This window comes from Stegostoma tigrinum, chromosome 15, assembly GCF_030684315.1.
Source record: "Stegostoma tigrinum isolate sSteTig4 chromosome 15, sSteTig4.hap1, whole genome shotgun sequence".
Taxonomy (NCBI): domain Eukaryota; kingdom Metazoa; phylum Chordata; class Chondrichthyes; order Orectolobiformes; family Stegostomatidae; genus Stegostoma; species Stegostoma tigrinum.
In genome coordinates this window covers 74,624,362-74,643,938 of record NC_081368.1, presented here as the reverse complement: position 1 = coordinate 74,643,938, position 19,577 = coordinate 74,624,362, and the positions used below count along the sequence as shown (strand labels likewise).

At 43.3% G+C, this 19,577-nt stretch overlaps 1 protein-coding gene across 1 annotated transcript in view; it reads right to left on the bottom strand.

Moving 5' to 3' along the window:
- LOC132210577 (utrophin-like) overlaps positions 1-18,802 on the bottom strand; it is a 100,656-nt gene extending 81,854 nt beyond the window's left edge. Inside the window, exon 1 of the mRNA XM_059651522.1 lies at positions 18,036-18,802. Coding sequence (XP_059507505.1) covers positions 18,036-18,075 — 40 coding nt within the window. The 5' untranslated portion in view covers positions 18,076-18,802. The remainder of the gene's footprint in view (positions 1-18,035) is intronic.
- Between the last annotated feature and the right edge of the window lie 775 nt (positions 18,803-19,577).

Below are 19,577 nucleotides of genomic sequence, written 5' to 3'. Positions count from 1 at the left end.
AACACTGTATGGTGAGAATGGTACGAACAAGGAAATGGTACTATTTCATCTGTATCAATGCGTAGTTGGAATACACATGGTTTGAACCGGCACCAATGCAAAATTGAATAGCCATTGCGTGACATAGCATGTGTTCAGAATGAGGAAGAGATGAAGCTTAGTTAGGATTCATTTCACTAAAATGAATCTCAACTAACTAATCTAATTAAACAAGGCAGTTTTACATACAGAACGCTGGTTTACAAACAAAATCTGCACTCATTGACTTCCAGATAGTAAAATGAAAGCTGTTGATCTCAAACTTTGATTAGAAACAGAACTGAAAGATGAAGTGACAATATTGGATTCAGGATTACAAACTGACATCGGGGATTCAGCAACTGATAGAGACCATCCATGTAGTTAATCTTGAATTGGCAGCATTACAAGTGACCAGGACAATACCTGCTCTATAAAAATAAGAAACAGAAGACAACTAAGATACAAAAATGTGACATTCAATTCCAATTACAAAATACTTTAAGCAAACAATTTTATTTCATTCACATATATTATCTGCAATAATATCCATTTAATGTTGGTTCTTCCAAACTGTTGCAGCACTTTGACATAAAAAGAATATTCCATCACAAGTATTGCTTGCAATAAAAATCCCAGCATGTTCTGAAATCCTTAGAATAAAAGTATTTCAATCCGATGGTGCTCCTGCATTATTCGTCAGTTCCCCACTCAATGGGTATGTTCTGATATGCAGGAAACTTCTATTGTTCGATATGGGGACGGGTATTTACTTGGCATTGTTCTCATGGAGGCAGCACTGACAGATTATAATTTTCTTCCTGTGGGTTTTGTAGTCCAGATTTTTCTCTCCTCCATTATATTGCTTTAAAGATCAACAACATTCACCATTTCCTCAGTTTGAGAACCTACCATGTTAAAAAGTGACCAATTAAATTGTTGCATTGCCTTCAATTTCACAAGGACTGAACTAATCTGCTGCTTCCGACACTGATTGCAAAATTAAACCATGAATTGAGAACAAAAACAGCGGGATTTTGTACTTTCTGTTGTGGCAAGTTTGGAAATAGAGGACATTTAATCAGGTGGAAGGATGGTACCACCTACAATTCTGCTTAGAGCCAGATTAAATCCATGGTGAGAAGACTTGTACATAACTTCCCAACTTCATTGCGAGTTAAAGTCCCTAACTGAGCAACTGACGCACACATACATCATCCCACAACAACTGGTATTGACTCAACAGTGGGCAGGGGTGTCACCATTAAGAAATGTAACAGGCCTTCAAAGGCATTCAATGTGCAACATCAAGAAGGGGAAGCGGCGTGCTAATGGTGGTTCACTCAATCCTGGCCCGAAATCTAGCAATAATCGTAGGTTGGTTGCCATGGTAACAGAGATCATCACCTCCCAAGTGACACTGCTGCTCAGTACACCTGCTGGGTTCTGGTTAGCCAACAGCTCATGGCGAATGAAATCGCACCAGATCGGCCGCCGGTCTATTAAGTGCCAGAGGGGAGAAAGATGTAGCTGCCGACGCATGAGAGGAGCAAGGTCAGGATGACATACCCCTTGAGGGCAGCGACCTGAGGCTGGTGTTCCCCTGAAGGGAAGATGGTTGGGGCAAGCCGTTCCCTCATCAGTTCTCGAGTCAATGGCCTAGACCCTCGTCGCTTCCACAGGATTCCATCCAGAGGCTAAACAGCTGCCTATTCATCAGTGCATGCAACTTCTTCAACTCTGATTCACAGCTGGGCCTGCAGGTAAATCTGCAAAACCACTGTCCCAGAGTACAGTTTCTTTGCATAAAAGGCACATTTTCAAGCTAGGAAGTCAAGGTTAACCAATCTCTTCCAACATTTAGAACTTTTGATGTTGGAAGTCAGTCAAGTACAAAGTCGCAGCTCATCAGGAACTAAAACAAAGTTGCTGGAATAGCTCACCAAGTCTGGCAACATCTGTGATGGGAAAAAAAAGCAGCGTTAACACTTTGGGTGCGGTTACCATTCCGCCACTCATCAGGCATGTTTATTACTGGAATATTAATTGAGTAGAAACTAAACAAAATTGGATAAAAGGCAGGAGATGGAGAGTGGTGATGCAAGGAAGTTTTCCATCATGGAGACCTGTTGCCAGCAGTGTTCCACAGGGATCATTGCTGGGTCTGCTTTTGGTTGTCATTTATATAAATGATTTAGATGAGAATATAGAAGGCCTGGTTAGTAAGCTTGCAGATGATACCAAAATCGGTAGTACAGTCGACAGCGAAGAGGGGAAATGCCAGTTTTAAGGAAAGGTCACCGGACCTGAAACGTTAACTTTGTTTTTTCCTTCAAAGATGCTGCCCGACTTCCTGAGCTTTTACAGCAACTTTGTTTTTGTTCATAATTTACAGCATCTGTAGTTCTTTCGGTAGTTAGGAAGGTGTTTCATTACTCAGACCTTTGAGGAGAAGAGTTGGAATGCCATGTTGAAGTTGTACAGGATATTAGTGAGGCCTCTTCTACACTGTTGTGTCCAATTCTGGTCAGTGTTCAAGGAAGGATATTATTAAGCTGGAGAGGGTTCAGAAAAGATTTACCAGGATGTTGCCAGAAATGGATGGTTTGAGATTTAAGGTGAGAATAGACTGGGGCTTTTTTCACTGGAACATAGGAGGTTGAGGGGTCACCCGATGAATGTTTATAAAATAATGAGGGATCTAGATAAGGTGAACGCCAAATGTCTTTTCCCTACTGTGGAGGATTTCAAAACTAGGGGGCATATTTTTAAGATGAGAGGAGAAAGATTTAAAAAGGAAATGAGGGGCAATCTTTTTACACAGAGGATTGTTCTAATGAGTTTTGAGAAGCTTTGTAGCTCAGGTTGAGGTTCTGGATGTGAGTTTGCTCGCTGAGCTGGAAGATTCGTTTTCAGACGTTTCGTCACCATTCTAGGTAACATCATCAGTGAGCCTCCGGCGAAGCGCTGGTGTTATGTCCTGCTTTCTATTTATCTGGTTAGGTTTCCTTGGGTTGGTGATGTCATTTCCTGTTCTTTTTCTCAGGGGATGAGAGATTGGCTCCAAATCAATGTGTTTGTTGATGGAATTCCGGTTGGAATGCCGTGCTTCTAGGAATTCCCGTGCATGTTTCTGTTTGGCTTGTCCTAGGATGGATGTGTTGTCCCAATCAAAGTGGTGTCCTTCCTTATCTGTATGTAAGGATACGAGTGATAGTGGGCCATGTTGTTGGATTGTTCATATGTGGAATGAACTTCCAGAGGAATTGGTGAATGTGGGTACAGTTTCACTATTTAAAAGACATCCAGACAAGTACATGAATAAGAAATGTTTGGAGGGATATGGCCGAGTGCAGGAGGCAGGCAGGACTACTTTAGTTTGGGATTATGGTCAGCACGGACTAGTTGGACTGAAAGGTCTGTTTCGTGTTGTGTCACTCTATGATTCTATAAATACAATTTTATTTAAATGCTAGCGTTATCTTCTTTAGCATTGATCGAGGGTAGGTTATGGACAAAACAGAGCTTTGTATTTAGTCTGATCTCAGCTGTTTAAGGAGACTGGTGAAGTCTTTCTTGTCAGAAAAGTGGCCTAAAAAGTCATAAACAGGAAACAAATACAAGATTGGGTTGCCTCTTGAGGTTAACCACAGATCTATGTAAATGTTTGGCTCACATTCAGGAGGACTTTGCAATGTGTGACTTACTGGTGTTTTATACCACTACAACAATTGAATACGATGGATTTGCTTTACAAGAAAAATGGTGAAGGGCCATTTTGTTTCACTTTGTAATTTACTACACACTATCAAGGTCATTGATGTTTGACATTGAATGAATCAAATTCCATTTTAGTTGAGGAATCGAGTGGTAATATCAGGTTTGGCCTTTGAAATGACAAGTGTTATGATCCCAGTTGATGATGATACTGGACAATTCAGATCCCAGGGTGAGATAAATTTTCATTCTTTTTACTGTGGTATTCAATTACTGAAAGTGCTCACAAGCGGATGCCTATGTGTATTTTTAACAGAAGAACACAGAAAATTATTAGATTAAAACCCACCTCTTGTCCTTCTCACTGCACACGGTATAGGTGTACAAATCAAACTTAAAACTTGCGCAGCATTCCTCCAGTATAGAATCCAAGCTCACAAATAACATTATTATGTGAAGGCTGTTCAATATTGCTCTCCAGAGAGAGAAAAATGTTTTCACTTTCTATTAATGTTCTCTTCTCATTATTTTAATTTTACTTGGATGGATTTCATTTTAACAGCATTGAAACCTTCATTTTTTTTAGTTTTATGAATCACAGAAACCCAGTAAGCAGGTACAGCAGGTATTAAGGAAGGCAAATGGAATTTTGGCATTTGTTGCTAAAGAAAGCGAGTATAAAAATACAAAAGAAGGTTGCTGCAACTATGCAAGGCATTAGTGAGACCACACCTGGAGCCCTGTGTACAGTTCTGGTCTCCTTACTTAAGGAGAGATGTCATTGTATTGGAGGCAGTCCAGTGGAGGTTCACCAGGATGATTCCAGAGACGAGAACCTGTCTTAAGACAGACAGAGTAGTTTCGGCCTACATTCTCAGGTGTTCAGAAAGATGAGAAGGGATCTAATTGAGGGATATAAAATGTTCAAGCAGATTGATAAAGTTGACATGGAAAGGATGGTTCCTCATGCGGGCAATAGAACAAGAGGTCATAGGTTTAGCATAAGCGGAAGAAGGTTTAAAGAGTTGATGAAAAATTTCTATGCTGGAAGGGTCATGAATCTCTGGAATTCACTCCCTGAGAGGGCATTGGGGGGCTGTGACATTGAGCAAATTTGAAGAGGAGATAGAACGATTTTTGAGTTCATAATGGATTCAAGAATTATGGAGAGCAGGTAGGAAACTGAAGTTGCAGCAGAGATAAGATCAACCACAATCGTATCAAACAGCGGGGCTCGAGGAGCTGAATTGTCTTACTCCTCCTAGCACTTAAGTTCATTATCATTTTTGGCTTGGAGCTGTGAACTGTGAGCTGAGAGTGACCTTTGGACTGTGAGCAGCAGCTTATGTGAAAAAAGAAGAAACAATTTGATATTTGTTTCTGAGGCTAGGTCTGGAAGTTAATTGCAGGTCAATTCTTCTTCCAAGAAAACTCGATTGATGTGTCACTAACAAAGAGAAACCAATATTGAACTGTCTTTAAATCAGAAGGATTGTCCCTGCAAAAGCTACAGGACAGAGGTTTGATTGCCAACTGGTTGTCCTCCCATTATCAACTTAATCTAAGTGAAGAGGTCCTCTGTTACAAGTAATAATTAAATATCCCCACAAAGCCTACTGAAAGGTATTTGCATAGCTCAGTGTTTTCAGAAACCAAGACAGAAGCTCAGAAATTACTGGAAATGCTCAGCAAGTCTGGCAGCATCTATGGACAGAAGTTAGAATTCACGTTTCCGATCCTGTGACACTTACTTAGAAATAAGGAATCCTGAGGAAGGGTAATCTGACCCAAAATGTTAACTCTGTTTTCTCTCCACAGATGCTGCCAGATCTGCTGGTTTTTTTACAGCAACTTCTGTTTTTGTTTCTGATTTACAGCATCTGTAGATTGTTCAGATTTTAGCTTTAAGATACTATCTCATCTGACTGTGAGATTTCAGATGATGGACAAAAACAAAATTTCCGGAAAAGCTCAGCAGGTCTGGAAACGTCTGTGAAGGTAAAAAAGAGGTACGATGTCAGATCTGGTGACCCTTCCTCAGAACTGATCAGAGGAAGGGTCGCCAGATCTGAAATTTTACTTTGTTTCCTTCACAGATGCTGCTGGACCCGCTGAGCTTTTCCAGCAGCTTTGTTTTTGTTCCTGATTTACAGCATCCACAGGGCTTTCCGTTTTAAAGATCATGCAGTCTGGTTAAGTAAACTGGCCAGTTACACTTGATTTATTTTTTTCCCTTTAATATATTCCTTAATTATATCTGTTTGTCTGTCTTTCTGTCTTTGTTAGAATGGGGGCTAGAATCAAAGAAGATGATGTTTAAGTCATGGGCATTCATCAGAATACCTTTTTGCTTAACTTTCTTTTAAAAGATACATATTGTTAATAAATTGTAAAATCTTTTGTTTAAGCTACAAACCTGGTGTCTGGTATTGTTATGCACAAAGTCTGGCACTGACTTTTCAAAAAATCCGATTAGGAAACATTGGGATCAATTTTGAACGTCACCAAATACTTCATATCAATGTGTTACGAACAGAGGCAGGGAAGCTGATTTAATACGGCTGTGACTTCAGGTCATAAAATCAGTAATAACATACTTATATGAAATAAATAAAGACAGTCTATCACAATCTCTTACTAATCAAGTTCACTTTGATTATGACATTAATTTCTCACAGTATTTGTACTTCATAAAGCAACCACATTGATATTGTCTCTAATTCAGATAAGTGGGCAAGTTAAGGGCACTGTGACAGTCAGCCAGTGTTACTCAGAGCAGCGGATGAGAGCTCTGTGACGGGCAATCAGTGTTACCGGGAGGAGGGAGTGAGAGGCCTGTGACAGTCAGTCAGTGATTCTGAGAGGAGCGGGTGAGGGCCCTGAGATAGTCAGTCAGTGTTACTGAGAGCGGCGGTTGAGGGCCCTGTGACAGGCAGTGTTACTGAGAGGAGCGGGTAAGGTCCCTGTGATGGGCAGTGTTACTGAGAGGAGCGGGTGAGCACCCTGTGACGGGCAGTGTTACTGAGAGGAGCAGGTGGGGGCCCTGTGATGGGCAGTGTTACTGAGAGGAGCGGGTAAGGTCCCTGTGATGGGCAGTGTTACTGAGAGGAACGGGTGAGGGCCCTGTGATGGGCAGTGTTACTGAGAGGAGCAGGTGAGCACCCTGTGACGGGCAGTGTTACTGAGAGGAGCAGGTGAGGGCCCTGTGATGGGCAGAGTTACTGAGAGGAGCGGGTAAGGTCCCTGTGATGGGCAGTGTTACTGAGAGGAACGGGTGAGGGCCCTGTGATGGGCAGTGTTACTGAGAGGAGCGGGTAAGGTCCCTGTGATGGGCAGTGTTACTGAGAGGAGCAGGTGAGCACCCTGTGACGGGCAGTGTTACTGAGAGGAGCAGGTGAGGGGCCTGTGATGGGCAGTGTTACTGAGAGGAGCAGGTGAGCGCCCTGTGACGGGCAGTGTTACTGAGAGGAGCAGGTGAGGGCCCCGTGATGGGCAGTGTTACTGAGGGGAGCAGGTGAGCGCCCTGTGACGGGCAGTGTTACTGAGAAGAGCGGGTAAGGTCCCTGTGATGGGCAGTGTTACTGAGAGGAATGGGTGAGGGCCCTGTGACTGGCAGTGTTACTGAGAGGAGCGGGTGAGGGCACTGTGATGGGCAGTGTAATTGAGAGGAGCGGATGAGGGCACTGTGACAGTCAGTCAGTGTTACCGAGAGGAGGGCATGAGGGCCCTGTCCAGTCAGTCAACGTTACTGAAAGGAGCGGGTGAGGGCCCTGTGACAGGCAGTGTTACTGAGAGGAGGGGGTAAGAGCCCTGTGACAGTCAGTCTGTGTTACCGAGAGGAGCGGGTGAGGGCCCTGTGACAGGCAGTGTTACTGAAAGTAGGGAGTGAGGGCCCTGTCCAGTCAGTCACTGTTACTGAGAGGTGCGGGTGAGAGCCCTGTGACAGTCAGTCAGTGTTACCAAGAGGAGCGGGTGAGGTCCCTGTGACAGGCAGTGTTACTGAGAGGAGGGGGTGAGAGCCCTGTGACAGTCAGTCAGCGTTACCGAGAGGAGTGGGTGAGGTCCCTGTGACAGGCAGTGTTACTGAAAGTAGGGAGTGAGTGCCCTGTCCAGTCAGTCACTGTTACTGAGAGGTGCGGGTGAGAGCACTGTGACAGTCAGTCAGTGTTACCGAGAGGAGCGGGTGAGGGCCCTGTGACAGGCAGTGTTACTGAGAGGAGGGGGTAAGAGCCCTGTGACAGTCAGTCAGTGTTACCGAGAGGAGCGGGTGAAGGCCCTGTGACAGGCAGTGTGACTGAAAGTAGGGAGTGAGGGCCCTGTCCAGTCAGTCACTGTTACTGAGAGGAGCGGGTGAGAGCCCTGTGACAGTCAGTCAGTGTTACCGAAAGGAGCGGGTGAGGGCCCTGTGACAGGCAGTGTTACTGAGAGGAGGGGGTAAGAGCCCTGTGACAGTCAGTCAGTGTTACCGAGAGGAGTGGGTGAGGTCCCTGTGACAGGCAGTGTTACTGAGAGGAGCGGGTGAGAGCCCTGTGACAGTCAGTCAGTGTTACCGAGAGGAGCGGGTGAGGGCCCTGTGACAGGCAGTGTTACTGAAAGTAGGGAGTGAAGGCCCTGTGACAGGCAGTCAATGTTACTGAGAGGCGCGGGTGAGGGCCCTGTGACAATCAGTCAATGCAACAGAGGAGCAGGTGAGGGCCCTGTGACAGGCAGTGTTACTGAGAGGAGCGGGTGAGAGCCCTGTGACAGGCAGTGTTACTGAAAGAAGCGGGTGAGGGCCCTGTGACAGTCAGTCAATGCAACAGAGGAGCGGGTGAGGGCCCTGTGACAGTCAGTCAATGCAACAGAGGAGCGGGTGAGGGCCCTGTGACAGGCAGTGCTACTGAGAGGAGAGGGTGAGGGCCCTGTGACACAGTCAGTCAGTGTTACCGAGAGGAGCGGGTGAGGGCCCTGTGACAGGCAGTGTTTCTGAGAGGAGTGGGTGAGGGCCCTGTGACACAGTCAGTCAGTGTTACCGAGAGGAGCGGGTGAGGGCGCTGTGACACAGTCAGTCAGTTTTACTGAGACGAGCCGGTGATGGCCCAGTGACAGTCAGAGAATGTTATTGAGAGGAGCGGGTGAGATAAGGCTCTCACTGAAAAGCATGCATACGAGCAGAGACCTGAGTGGGAACACTGGTTTGTGTTCCCTCCAATTGAGCAGGCGGATGAATAAATTAAAAGCAAAGATCAGTGTTCTGTTCAGTTAAGGTATGCCTGGAATTAAGCTCTGACCCATGATTGGTGCATCCTACACTACATGTCAAATGCTGAGTGCTCCTGCTGGTCTGCATGACCATGTGTACAGCAGGTGCCTCTTATTGGAGCAACTGGAGCCCAGGGTCTTGAGCAACAAGTGGGAGCATTTCAAAGCATTGGTGACTCTGACAGGTTTGTTGATAAAAACCGAAAGAACTGCATATGCTGTAAATGACGAACAAAAACAACGTTGCTGGAAAAGCTCAGCAGGCGTGGCAGCATATGTTGGAGGAGAAAACAGAGTTTAGGTTTCCGGTCCGGTGACCCTTCCCCAGAACTGATGGTGGCTGGGAAAACATCGGTTTCTATGCAGAAAATAGGGAGGAGGGTAGTGTAGGGAGTAAACAATAGGATAGAGCCCAAAGAGAGAGAAAGACAGGTGGACAGATAAAGGAGTTGCAAACAATCAGGCTGGGAGGGTGAACAGTTGTGAATGGGGACTGTTCGTCACTAACAACAGGGAATGTGTCGTGGCAGGCTGCGTGGTAACAAAGCCTGGTGTGTGGGGTAGCGGGGGCTGGGATATGGGAGAGTTTAGGCCCTAAAATTACAGACCTCAATATTGAGTCTGGAGGGCTGTCAGGTCCTCAAGTGGAAAATGAGGTGCTGTTCTTTCTGCTTGCGCTGGGCTTCAGTGGAACACTGTTGCAAGCCGGAGACAGAGGTGTTGGCCAGGTTTGTTGACAGTATATGTTTCAGGGTGTTGTTTTGTGATTGAATGCAAGTTTTATGAGGAGAAACTGATAGGCTAAGTGCGTTTTCCATGCAGCAGAGGAGGCTGATCGACGTATACAAAATTATGAGAGGCATAGATTGATTGTGAGAACCAGTAAATGAGTTTAAGTCAGAGGGCATAGATTTCAGGTGAACTGTCAGCTATTTAGAGGGGATCTGAGGCAAGTGTTTTCACCAAAAGTGATACAAACATGTAATATGCTGCCTGGCAAGGTGGAGAAGGCAGGTACGCTTGCAATATTAAAGAAGCAACAGATGAGCATTTAAAGGGCCAGCGTATGGTCGGTAATGACTCAGTGCAGGTAAATGGGATTAGTAGTTTGATGTTTGTTAGTTGGCATTGATGTTGATTAAGTGAGCGTGTTTCTGTACTGCATGACTTTATGAAGCAGGAAAGGAGATATCAGAGATCCTGGCAAAGATTTTCAAGTCGTTTCTGGCCACAGCTAAGGTGCCAGAGGACCGCTAATACTCTCAGCAGAGAGATCTCGGTGTCCATGTACACAGATCCTTGAAAGTTGCCACTCAGGTTGACAGGGCTGTTCAGAAGGCATACAGTGTTTTAGCTTTTATTAGTAGAGGAATCGAGTTCCGGAACCAAGAGGTTATGGTGAAGCTGTACAAAACTCTGGTGCGGCCGCACTTGGAGTACTGTATACAGTTTTGGTCACCGCATTATAAGAAGGATGTGGAAGCTTTGGAAAGGGTGCAGAGGAGATTTACTGGGATGTTGCCTGGTATGGAGGGAAGGTCTTATGAGGAAAGGCTGAGGGAATTGAGGCTGCTTTCATTCGAGAGAAGAAGGTTGAGAGGTGACTTAATTGAAACATATAGGATAATCAGAGGGTTAGATAGGGTGGACAGGAAGAGCCTTTTTCCTAGGATGGTGACGGCGAGCACGAGCGGGCATAGCTTTAAATTGAGGGGTGAAAGATATAGGACAGTTGTCAGAGGTAGTTTCTTCACTCAGAGAGTAGTAAGGGTATGGAACGCATTGCCTGCAGCGGTAGTACATTCGCCAACTTCAAGTACATTCAAGTCGTCATTGGGCAAGCTTATGGACATACATGGAATAGAGTAGGTTAGATGGGCTTCAGATTGGTACGACAGGTCGGCACAACATCGAGGGCCGAAGGGCCTGTTCTGTGCGGTAATGTTCGATGTTCTATAGATGTGTTGTCTTTGGGCTTTGTATTTTGACAAAAGGTTAAGTCATAACATGAGAGCCCACGGTGTTGGAGGTAGCATGTTAGCATGGATACAGATTGGTTCATAGGCAAGAAACAGCAATTGGAGATAAAGGGTTCTTTTTCAGTTTGGTGACCCATGACCAGTGGGGTTCTACAGGAATCGGCGGTGGGACTACAACTGTTTACAACATATATTAGTCATTTGAAGGAAGGAGGGTGGATCCTGACAAGTAGTTCAGAGGGGATAGATTTTGAGATGAATTCTAAGTTAAAATGTTTGAGTCAGCGAGTGAGTGATTAAGTCTGGAAGGGTGAGGAACCAAATGGCATGTAAGACAGAAGTGAGTTTGATATGGTTAAATAGAATGTATTTCATTAATGTGGGCAGCGTATAGAATAAGACGGATGAGCTGAGTGTACAGACAGGCATGTGGGAGTATTATATCATAGCTAAAACTGAGGCGTGGTTGAAAGATGGGCATGATTGGCAGCTCATCACTTGTCGTTTTTGGGTATTCAGACCAGATAGAGAGCAGGACAGACAGAAGAGTGGGCCATGTAAAGAAGGTGGGTCACAATATTGAACAAGGAATCAATGAAGAAAGATTATAACTTGGAAGGATCACAAAGCAAAGTTATATGGAAGGAGGCAACAAACATAAAAAGGGCAAGCTTACTGTTGTGTGCTCCTGAACAGTCTGAGAGATACAGGATTGAAATATAATTAAATTTCAGACAAGGGTAAGAATAATAAGGCCGTAATAGGGGACTTTAACTACCCAACCACTCACTGGAATAGTTTAAGTTTGCAAGGTAGGAAGGGAGCAAAATACTTGAGTTGCATTGCATTCGGGGGCGGGGGAGGGGTGGGGGGGTGGGGGGTGCGGGGTGTGCACAGTTCTGGACCTAATATTTGGTAGTGAATCCAGGCAGGTCGAAGGCATATCAGTAGGAGGTTTGTCCAAAGCCAAACTCTGTCGTCACGCGGGTGCCAGCAGTCACTTCCCCGAGAGCAGACCCTGCGATGTTGACAATTGCTGGCCAAGATAGAGGCGAGAGAAGCAGTTGCAACAGCTGGCAAATATCCACTCTGACTTTCATGTCAGTAATTGTCACTGTCCAATTCCTCACTTCAAGGTGAGGTGAGATACTCATGAGACCTAAATACTCGCACAAAGGCCTTTTGCTGCACACTAGTGAAACTCATCTCTCACCATTGAAACCTTTGATGGAAAACTGGATTTTTTTTCTCAAAGCCAAGTATTTCTTTCTAATCTTGTCATAGTTTTTCCAACTGATCCAGCACTGCCCACATCATCCAGAAAGGCTGGGAATATTTAGCCCACTGTTAGCTTCACTGATATTTTTACAGTAAATCCAGGCCATCATGGACTACCAGAACACATGACCAAAAAGTCCCAGCTATCTCTCTGTTTGTGATGTTTATTAAGGGCTAAACAGGGAAACTGTCTTTGAAGGACTGGACAAAAAAATGTTGGATTCAACAAGTTAACAACATTACTGTTTTGCCTTCATGTAATATACTTGCAGTGCAATCAAATATTTCAGACAGAATCAATTAAAGATCTACTAATGCAACCTGAACAGGCCTATCCAGTTGTTGATTCAATCAGATTTGGGACCTTTGGCCTTTGAAAAACCAAACAATGACCATTATAGAATGGGTTGGTAATTCTTTATTATCTACAAGATTTAGGGACAACAAATTGTCATAGTGGCATAAACTCTATAAATGGAAAGTAGAGTTTTCATTTCTGTCGAGTTTAACAAGGTTTAAGATTGATAGCTTAATCTGTATTAGGCTGACTCTTGAATAACATTACCAAAGAAAGTTTCAACATATTTGCCCCCAAAAAAGTCAGATATTTTGTATATATAAACCCAGGAAATAGTGGAGATGTACAGCAGATTAATCAGCAAGAAAAAATATGTTGATCCTTCATTTTTTTATTCATTTGTGGGATGTGGGCGTCACTGGCTGGCCAGCATTTCTTGCCTATCCCTAGCTTCCCTTGAGAAGGGGGTGGTGAGCTATCTTCTTAAACCGTTGCATTCCTCCTGCTATGGGTTGACCCACAATGCTACTTGGGAGGGAATCCCAGGTTTTTGGCCCAGCAACAGTGAAGGAACAGCCCTTTCATTAAGTTATCATCTCTTGCGTTTTCAGCATATAGAATACTGCCAAAAACAGACACAATTTGCCACAGCTTTCCACTTTGCACTCATCAGGACAAATGCAAGAATGCTAAGTTTCAAAGGATCATAATTTATAGCACAGAAGAAAAGGGCTGATCGATTGACAAGTTGAGTCTAACTAGTCCAAGTGTTACCGCGCTCTTGGGTAATTTTTAAAAAGTGCAGAAATTGGACAAATCACTTGGTTCAGGAGAAAGCACCTGTGAATGTAACTAGGTCGCATCTAGCTCGAACGAATAAGATACATTACAAGATTAACCAATTAAATTGTTTTTTAGTGCAGCTACTGACACACACTTCGGATTCTTTGGTAAGCAATGCCCCAATCACAGAATCACATCTAATGCCATGTGAAACAAAACGTCTGCTAACAAGTAGCTGATCAAATTAAACATGTTCTTTCAGCCATTCACAATAGGCTTGTGCTCACGCTCAATCAGCCTACGCTTGCAAGACCCAAAGGCGGCCAGAGTCAGGACAGCAATCCGAACATTGATAGCCATGTAAAACTCTATGCCGTCAGGTTACGCTCAGAGAAGAAAATAAAACAGAATGTGTGGAAAAGTGGTCACACAAGAATGGAAGCAAGAAAATCCCTACAACACTCTGAAAGGCACAGGCAGGAACCACCATGGGTGGCACTATAAAATCAAGTCAACACAAAGAGGAGACATGAGAGTCATTTGGCAGAAAATATAAAAAACAACAAGCTTTCTCCAAATATCTATCAAGAAGGGCAAACAAGACACCACCACAATTAGGAGTAAGGTGAAAAAGTGGCAGCATTATTACTTTCAGACTTCTGCATACATGCAACAAACCAAAAGAATTTGAAATAACAAGGCAGAGGTTTTGGCGAAATGGCATCAGACCCAGTTCTAGATATTGGTAGTCCTCACACTGACCGGATGAAAAGACAATATAGACATTTTCTAATCAACCTGTTACACACCTCTGGAGCAGGTGAAACTTAAACTTGTTGGTCTAAAGACAGGGACACTATCACTGCACCACAAGGGTCCTGTGAAGACACAATGTAACAAACACACACAAGTAATACCTAGGTGCGACATAATTTGTCGCAAAATGTTAAGAAACAATTAGAAAGATCAGGGAACACTGGCCTCTATTACAAGGGGAACTGAAAAAAGGTGGGAATTCTAGCTGCCCCAATACACAGCAGGGTATAGTTTTGACCTCCTTCCTTCAGGATATGTTTATATTGGAAGCAGTTCAAAAGAACATTCTTTATGTTGATTCTTAGGGTGAGGACTTGACTACGTGGAAAGCCTGAGCAAGTTAGGCCTTAACTCATTGGTGATTAGAAGAATAAGAACTGGTCTTTTTGAAACCCAAGATTCTGAGAGGTCTTAACGGGGTAGATGCCGAAAGGATTCCAGGACTAGGCATACTGTTTAAAATTAAGGGGTCTCCTATGTAAAATAGGATGAAAAGAAAATGTTCTCAGTCATCAGTTTGGAATTCTCTGGCCCAGCTCGCAGTGGAGGCCAGGTTCCTGACTAATTCCAGGTTGCCTAACAGATTTTAGAGTTCTGGAGTTGAGGGCTACGGAAGGCAGGCAGGAAAGTGGAGTTAAGGCCCAATCAGATCAGCCATAACACTGAAAAATTCAGCAGGGTCAAGGGATAAATGGCTTACTCCTATTTCTAAGATCGATTTGGGCTTTGACTGAAGTGCCATTAAAAATCACCGATTCAATATTTGCAGTGGTGACTAGAGAAAATGTTTAAGTAAAAATGTGACTTTATATTTAAGATATTGAAGTTGCACATGGATTTGCAAGGCTATATCATGGTTCTTAAATCTTGAGAGGAAGCAATTCACTTTGTCACTTTCGTTCCCTGCAAGCATTATCCACAATTCGCCCCACTCCATTTTCCCTTCTCTACAACTCTACACTTTTTTCAGCTTTGTGTAAATAAATTCCTTAATGGAACTTGCTACAGACTGTGCTTCTAATAGTCTAACCCTGCCACCTACAAAGACTTTCGAGTCGGTGTATGAGAACTGTTGAGTATGTGTGTCTTTATTTCTGTGCAGCCATTTAAATTATAACATTTATTCTACCTTGTTTCTGTATCAGTTCTCACGACACATGCTGAATTTCGTCTGCCACACTAGATTTTGCATCTGGTATAAAGTTTTTGTTCCTCATTCCATCTTACAGGAAAGATGTGAATTAATGGATGGATCCCAAAGCAAGAAATCAAGGTTGATTCTTACAATGAGTTTCAGAGACAGTAGGAACTGCAGATGCTGGAGAATCTGAGATGACAAGGTGTACAGCTGGATGAACACAGCAGGCCAAGCAGCATCAGAGGAGCAGAAAAGCTCATGTTTCGGGCCGAAACCAATCAGAAGAATGGTCTAGGCCCAAAACATCAGCCCTCCTGCTCCTCTGATGCTGCTTGGTCTGCTGTGTTCATCACCTCTACACCTTGTTATCTCTCTTTTTTCTAAGAAGTGCTGATTTGTCGGAGCAATTTCTGGTTGTGAGGCTTTGATGTCTCTGCAAAAGATTCATGAGGGACCCTTAATGGAAAATAAATATCAGAGATTTATTGGGTTGGGCAAATTCCCTCAAGAATAATGTCAACTGCATGGACACGATTCCCATTCCAACTGAGGTAGATCTGGAATCTGCCTCCTCAGTCTGTCCCTAAAAGTGAAAGGGAATAGCAAACCACTGCTGGTTAAAAATAAGATTGTCAAGAAAATTGCTCAGGATCAAGCATCTGCAGATAATGATCTTCAAACTTGCCTTAAAGCAATCCACACATCAATGACTGGAAGAACGAAATGAAAGAAAACAGATAGAGGAGGCTCTTGGTTCCAGAATCAAACAGAAACTGATGAAAGGCTTGGAAGGAATGGCTAGCTAAAGCAACGGTCTGCTACTATCAAAAACACTGCACTTTTAAGAAGCTACTAAGCCCGAATTCGGTTATTTTTAAACACACAATTAGTCTTCAACCCTTATTTCCCAAATATTGAGTGGGCAGTGCCGTGGATAAGTGGTTAGTTGTGCTGCCTCACAGCGCCAGGGACCTGGGTTCGATTCCCCACTTCGGCAGCCGTCTGTGTGGAGTTTGCACGTTCTCCCCATGTCTGCGTGGGTTTCCTCTGAGTGCTGCGGTTTCGTCCCACAGTCCTAAGGCACGCAGGTAAGGTGGATTAGCTGTGGGATGTGCAGGATGACAGGCATAATGTAGGGGGATAAATCTGGATAGGCTGCTCTTTGGAGGTTCGGCGTGGACTCGATGGAGCAAATGGTCTGCTTCCACACTAAGGATTCTATGACTGCTGCATGAACTGAGCTCTACCTTGAACGTAATATTCAGTCATACATTTGATCTACTGCTTTGCTCTGTGCCATGGTTCGCACACTGTGAAAACTGTATGAAATGCAATGCAAATGCAACACAAATGCTTTTCACAGTGTGTTAAACTCCAGAGCCATTAAATTCAAATAAACAAAATCTCTCTCTCGCTCAACAGGCATCTACATGAAGGAAACAACCCCTGCACAAGAACTCAGGCTTTAATCAGCTAATAACATTGATATGTAACACCTTACTCCTCCCCCATGTTTATGCATCAATTTGTTAATTCCATAAAAACAACATGCTTGGTTCTTGCAGACAGATACAACCCCACTTCACAGTCATTCTGCCTTTGGATACAAATTTCACTCAAAAATTAATTCAGCATCTTTTTCGCTTATCCTGAAACTGCAATAAAAGCCAAAAACATCCTCTTTGACAATTCCCCTTTTTAACATGATAACAAGACCTTATTCTACTAATTCAAAAATTGTTGCCATAGAGAGGCCAAGGGCAGGAGGTCAGGAAATGAAATGTCAGTTCAATCAATCCAGGTACCTGACAGCAAATGGATGCTCGTATAAGCATCATCCACTCTCTGGTCCAACTTTACAATGCTGTGAATAAGGCACTCTTGTTAATCCATACTATATGGATTTCTTTCACTAAATTAGCAGTGGAAATTAGGCCACAGTAAAAGGTCAGCAAAACTAATTACAAACTCTCAGGCATATGAATAATTCATGCAGTCGATGGTCAAATGCTACTAAGTTCCAGAAAATTGAGAAAACTCCCATAAATTGTGGCCCCAATTGTTTGGCTGGAAACCATGGCCAGAACAGGTTTCTTGCATTTCTCCACAGTAAATACTACTTCAAAACAATTAGAACAATGATAAATGGAACACACATGTATTCGATCAATGTATTTAAAACTGGTGAATAACTATCCTCCTCAATTAAAAGCTGGATAGGTTTATGGGGTTTAAAGCAGAGTCTATTTAAGAATGACCACTGTATTTACTTTCAGCTGTTCGAATATATAAGAGAATCATTACATGTTTAATTTCTCAATTTAAACAAAGACATGGCACTCCACAGCAGGATATGCTCTCTGTAAATTGTGACAGTCATCTCTGGTAATTAACTAAAACACAAATCAACTATTCCACTGACTTTTCCCAACATTTGAACACACTTTGTAGTTCTCTATAAACTTAACATAAATGTACTTTGACTTTTACTGCTGTTGCATGTTTATAAAATTCCATTATGCGTGGCACTAACACAGTTTTCAACCTACTTAGAAACGGATCAACAACACATTGAAGTATGTAAGAGAATGTGTGCTGTGGTATTAACCACTGCATCAACAGAAATTAAACGCAAAGTGAATAACATGGAATGAAGAACTAAATATTAGGCCATTAGATAAAATCATGTTTTTCTTACTATACCTGTTCAATTTTTCTTAGCAACTCCTGCAAGCTGAAGTTCAGGCCATTCATCATTATGTCTCACCTTGACACAGCCGACATCTTTCTGCAATAGGTTGTCCCATTACTGCTGTTGTGCTGCAGTTTTACATCTTCAAGAAGATTACCTCCTGTTTTAACCTGTCCTCATGTTTCTCTTACACACTAAATCCATCAGATTGTGGTTTACATATTAGCAGTTTCACACATCCATCAATTCAAAAGAACTCGTCCAAAGATACCCAGATCCAGGGTGCTCAGTAGTCTTTTGCGGCTTTCAGCCATCTTCCATTGTGCTTTCTTCGTCCCAGGCAGTTCTCACCCTAAAGTTCAGTCAAAGACTTTGCTAGTTCTCGCTTCTTCCAACAGCCCAGCTGTTTTTCCTTTAACGTACCCAATTTTGGGGTCCGTCTGAATCAAACAGTTGGTCTAAACCGCTGGCAATTTGGAAGTCAAAAATAACTGACCGATCGTCACATAAGAAATTTTTAAAAAGGACTTTCTGCGCAAAGGTAAGAAAACCAATCCTCGAAGGGAGTCTATTGTAAACATATAACCAAACAGTGACATCAAATGGGACTTCAGTCCCCAGGGCAAGGAAGACCACAGCAAAATACCAGACCACTCCCAATGATCTGTAAATTAATGTGTTCATGTAAAAGTCCCTCAGATTTATTACCATCTTTGCTACAGGCTGAGAGTTCAGAGATCTGTGCCCATCAGTTCCACTGTGCTTCTCTACCTCATACTACAGATCACTGCACTGCCTAGTTTAATACGAGGCCCTCAAGCTCTTATTCAACTGCTGCACTGAATGCCTGCCGTAATCTTCTATTCCTAGCTGCTGTTTATTATGTTAATCAGCATGCTGCAGCCTCCTTGTTCTCTGAAGCCAGGTACACTCCTGTTTCCTGAGGCCTCATTTTTGGCAAGACTTCAGTCCTGGAGATATGAGCAAAGAGCCAGAACATGATTTAATAAACAGTAAACATACACCCAAAAAGCATATTGCAACATACTCCTGCTGCTGGCTTTCAGTGTAAAACTCTCTCTACTGAAACAAAAAGCAGATCTAAGTTTTCAGGTACTCAGAGATGTGTTACATGTTTTACTCAACGTAACATTGACATTTATTGCAGTACTGAGCTGAAAAGCTTTTTTGTTATTTCTGACTAGCCTTCTCGGTTATCTACATTCTACTCAGCTTCTTTTGTTAAGAGATATAAAAGGTAAAGTCACCATAGACTCAAAGGAGCATGGGGCAAGAGATTACTGGTGGTGAGCTTAACCTGAAGGTCACCATGCCTCTGAGCTACGGGTGACGTTGAAACATTGGGAAATTCATGGTAGCCTCAGCCAGTGTCGGAAGTGAACCCACGTTTTTGGCATCGCTCATAAACCAGCTGCCCAAACAACTGAATCAAATCCCAGTACCTTTATCTATACTGGTACATTTAGTGGCACTCGGGGCTTGAGGCTGCATTTGCATAGATTGCAGTTAAGGATACATTTCAAGCTACAGAGGTAAGATTCAGTCAAAATTAGAGAATCCCACGTTGTGCAATGGATCTCAGATAGCTAAGAGAAC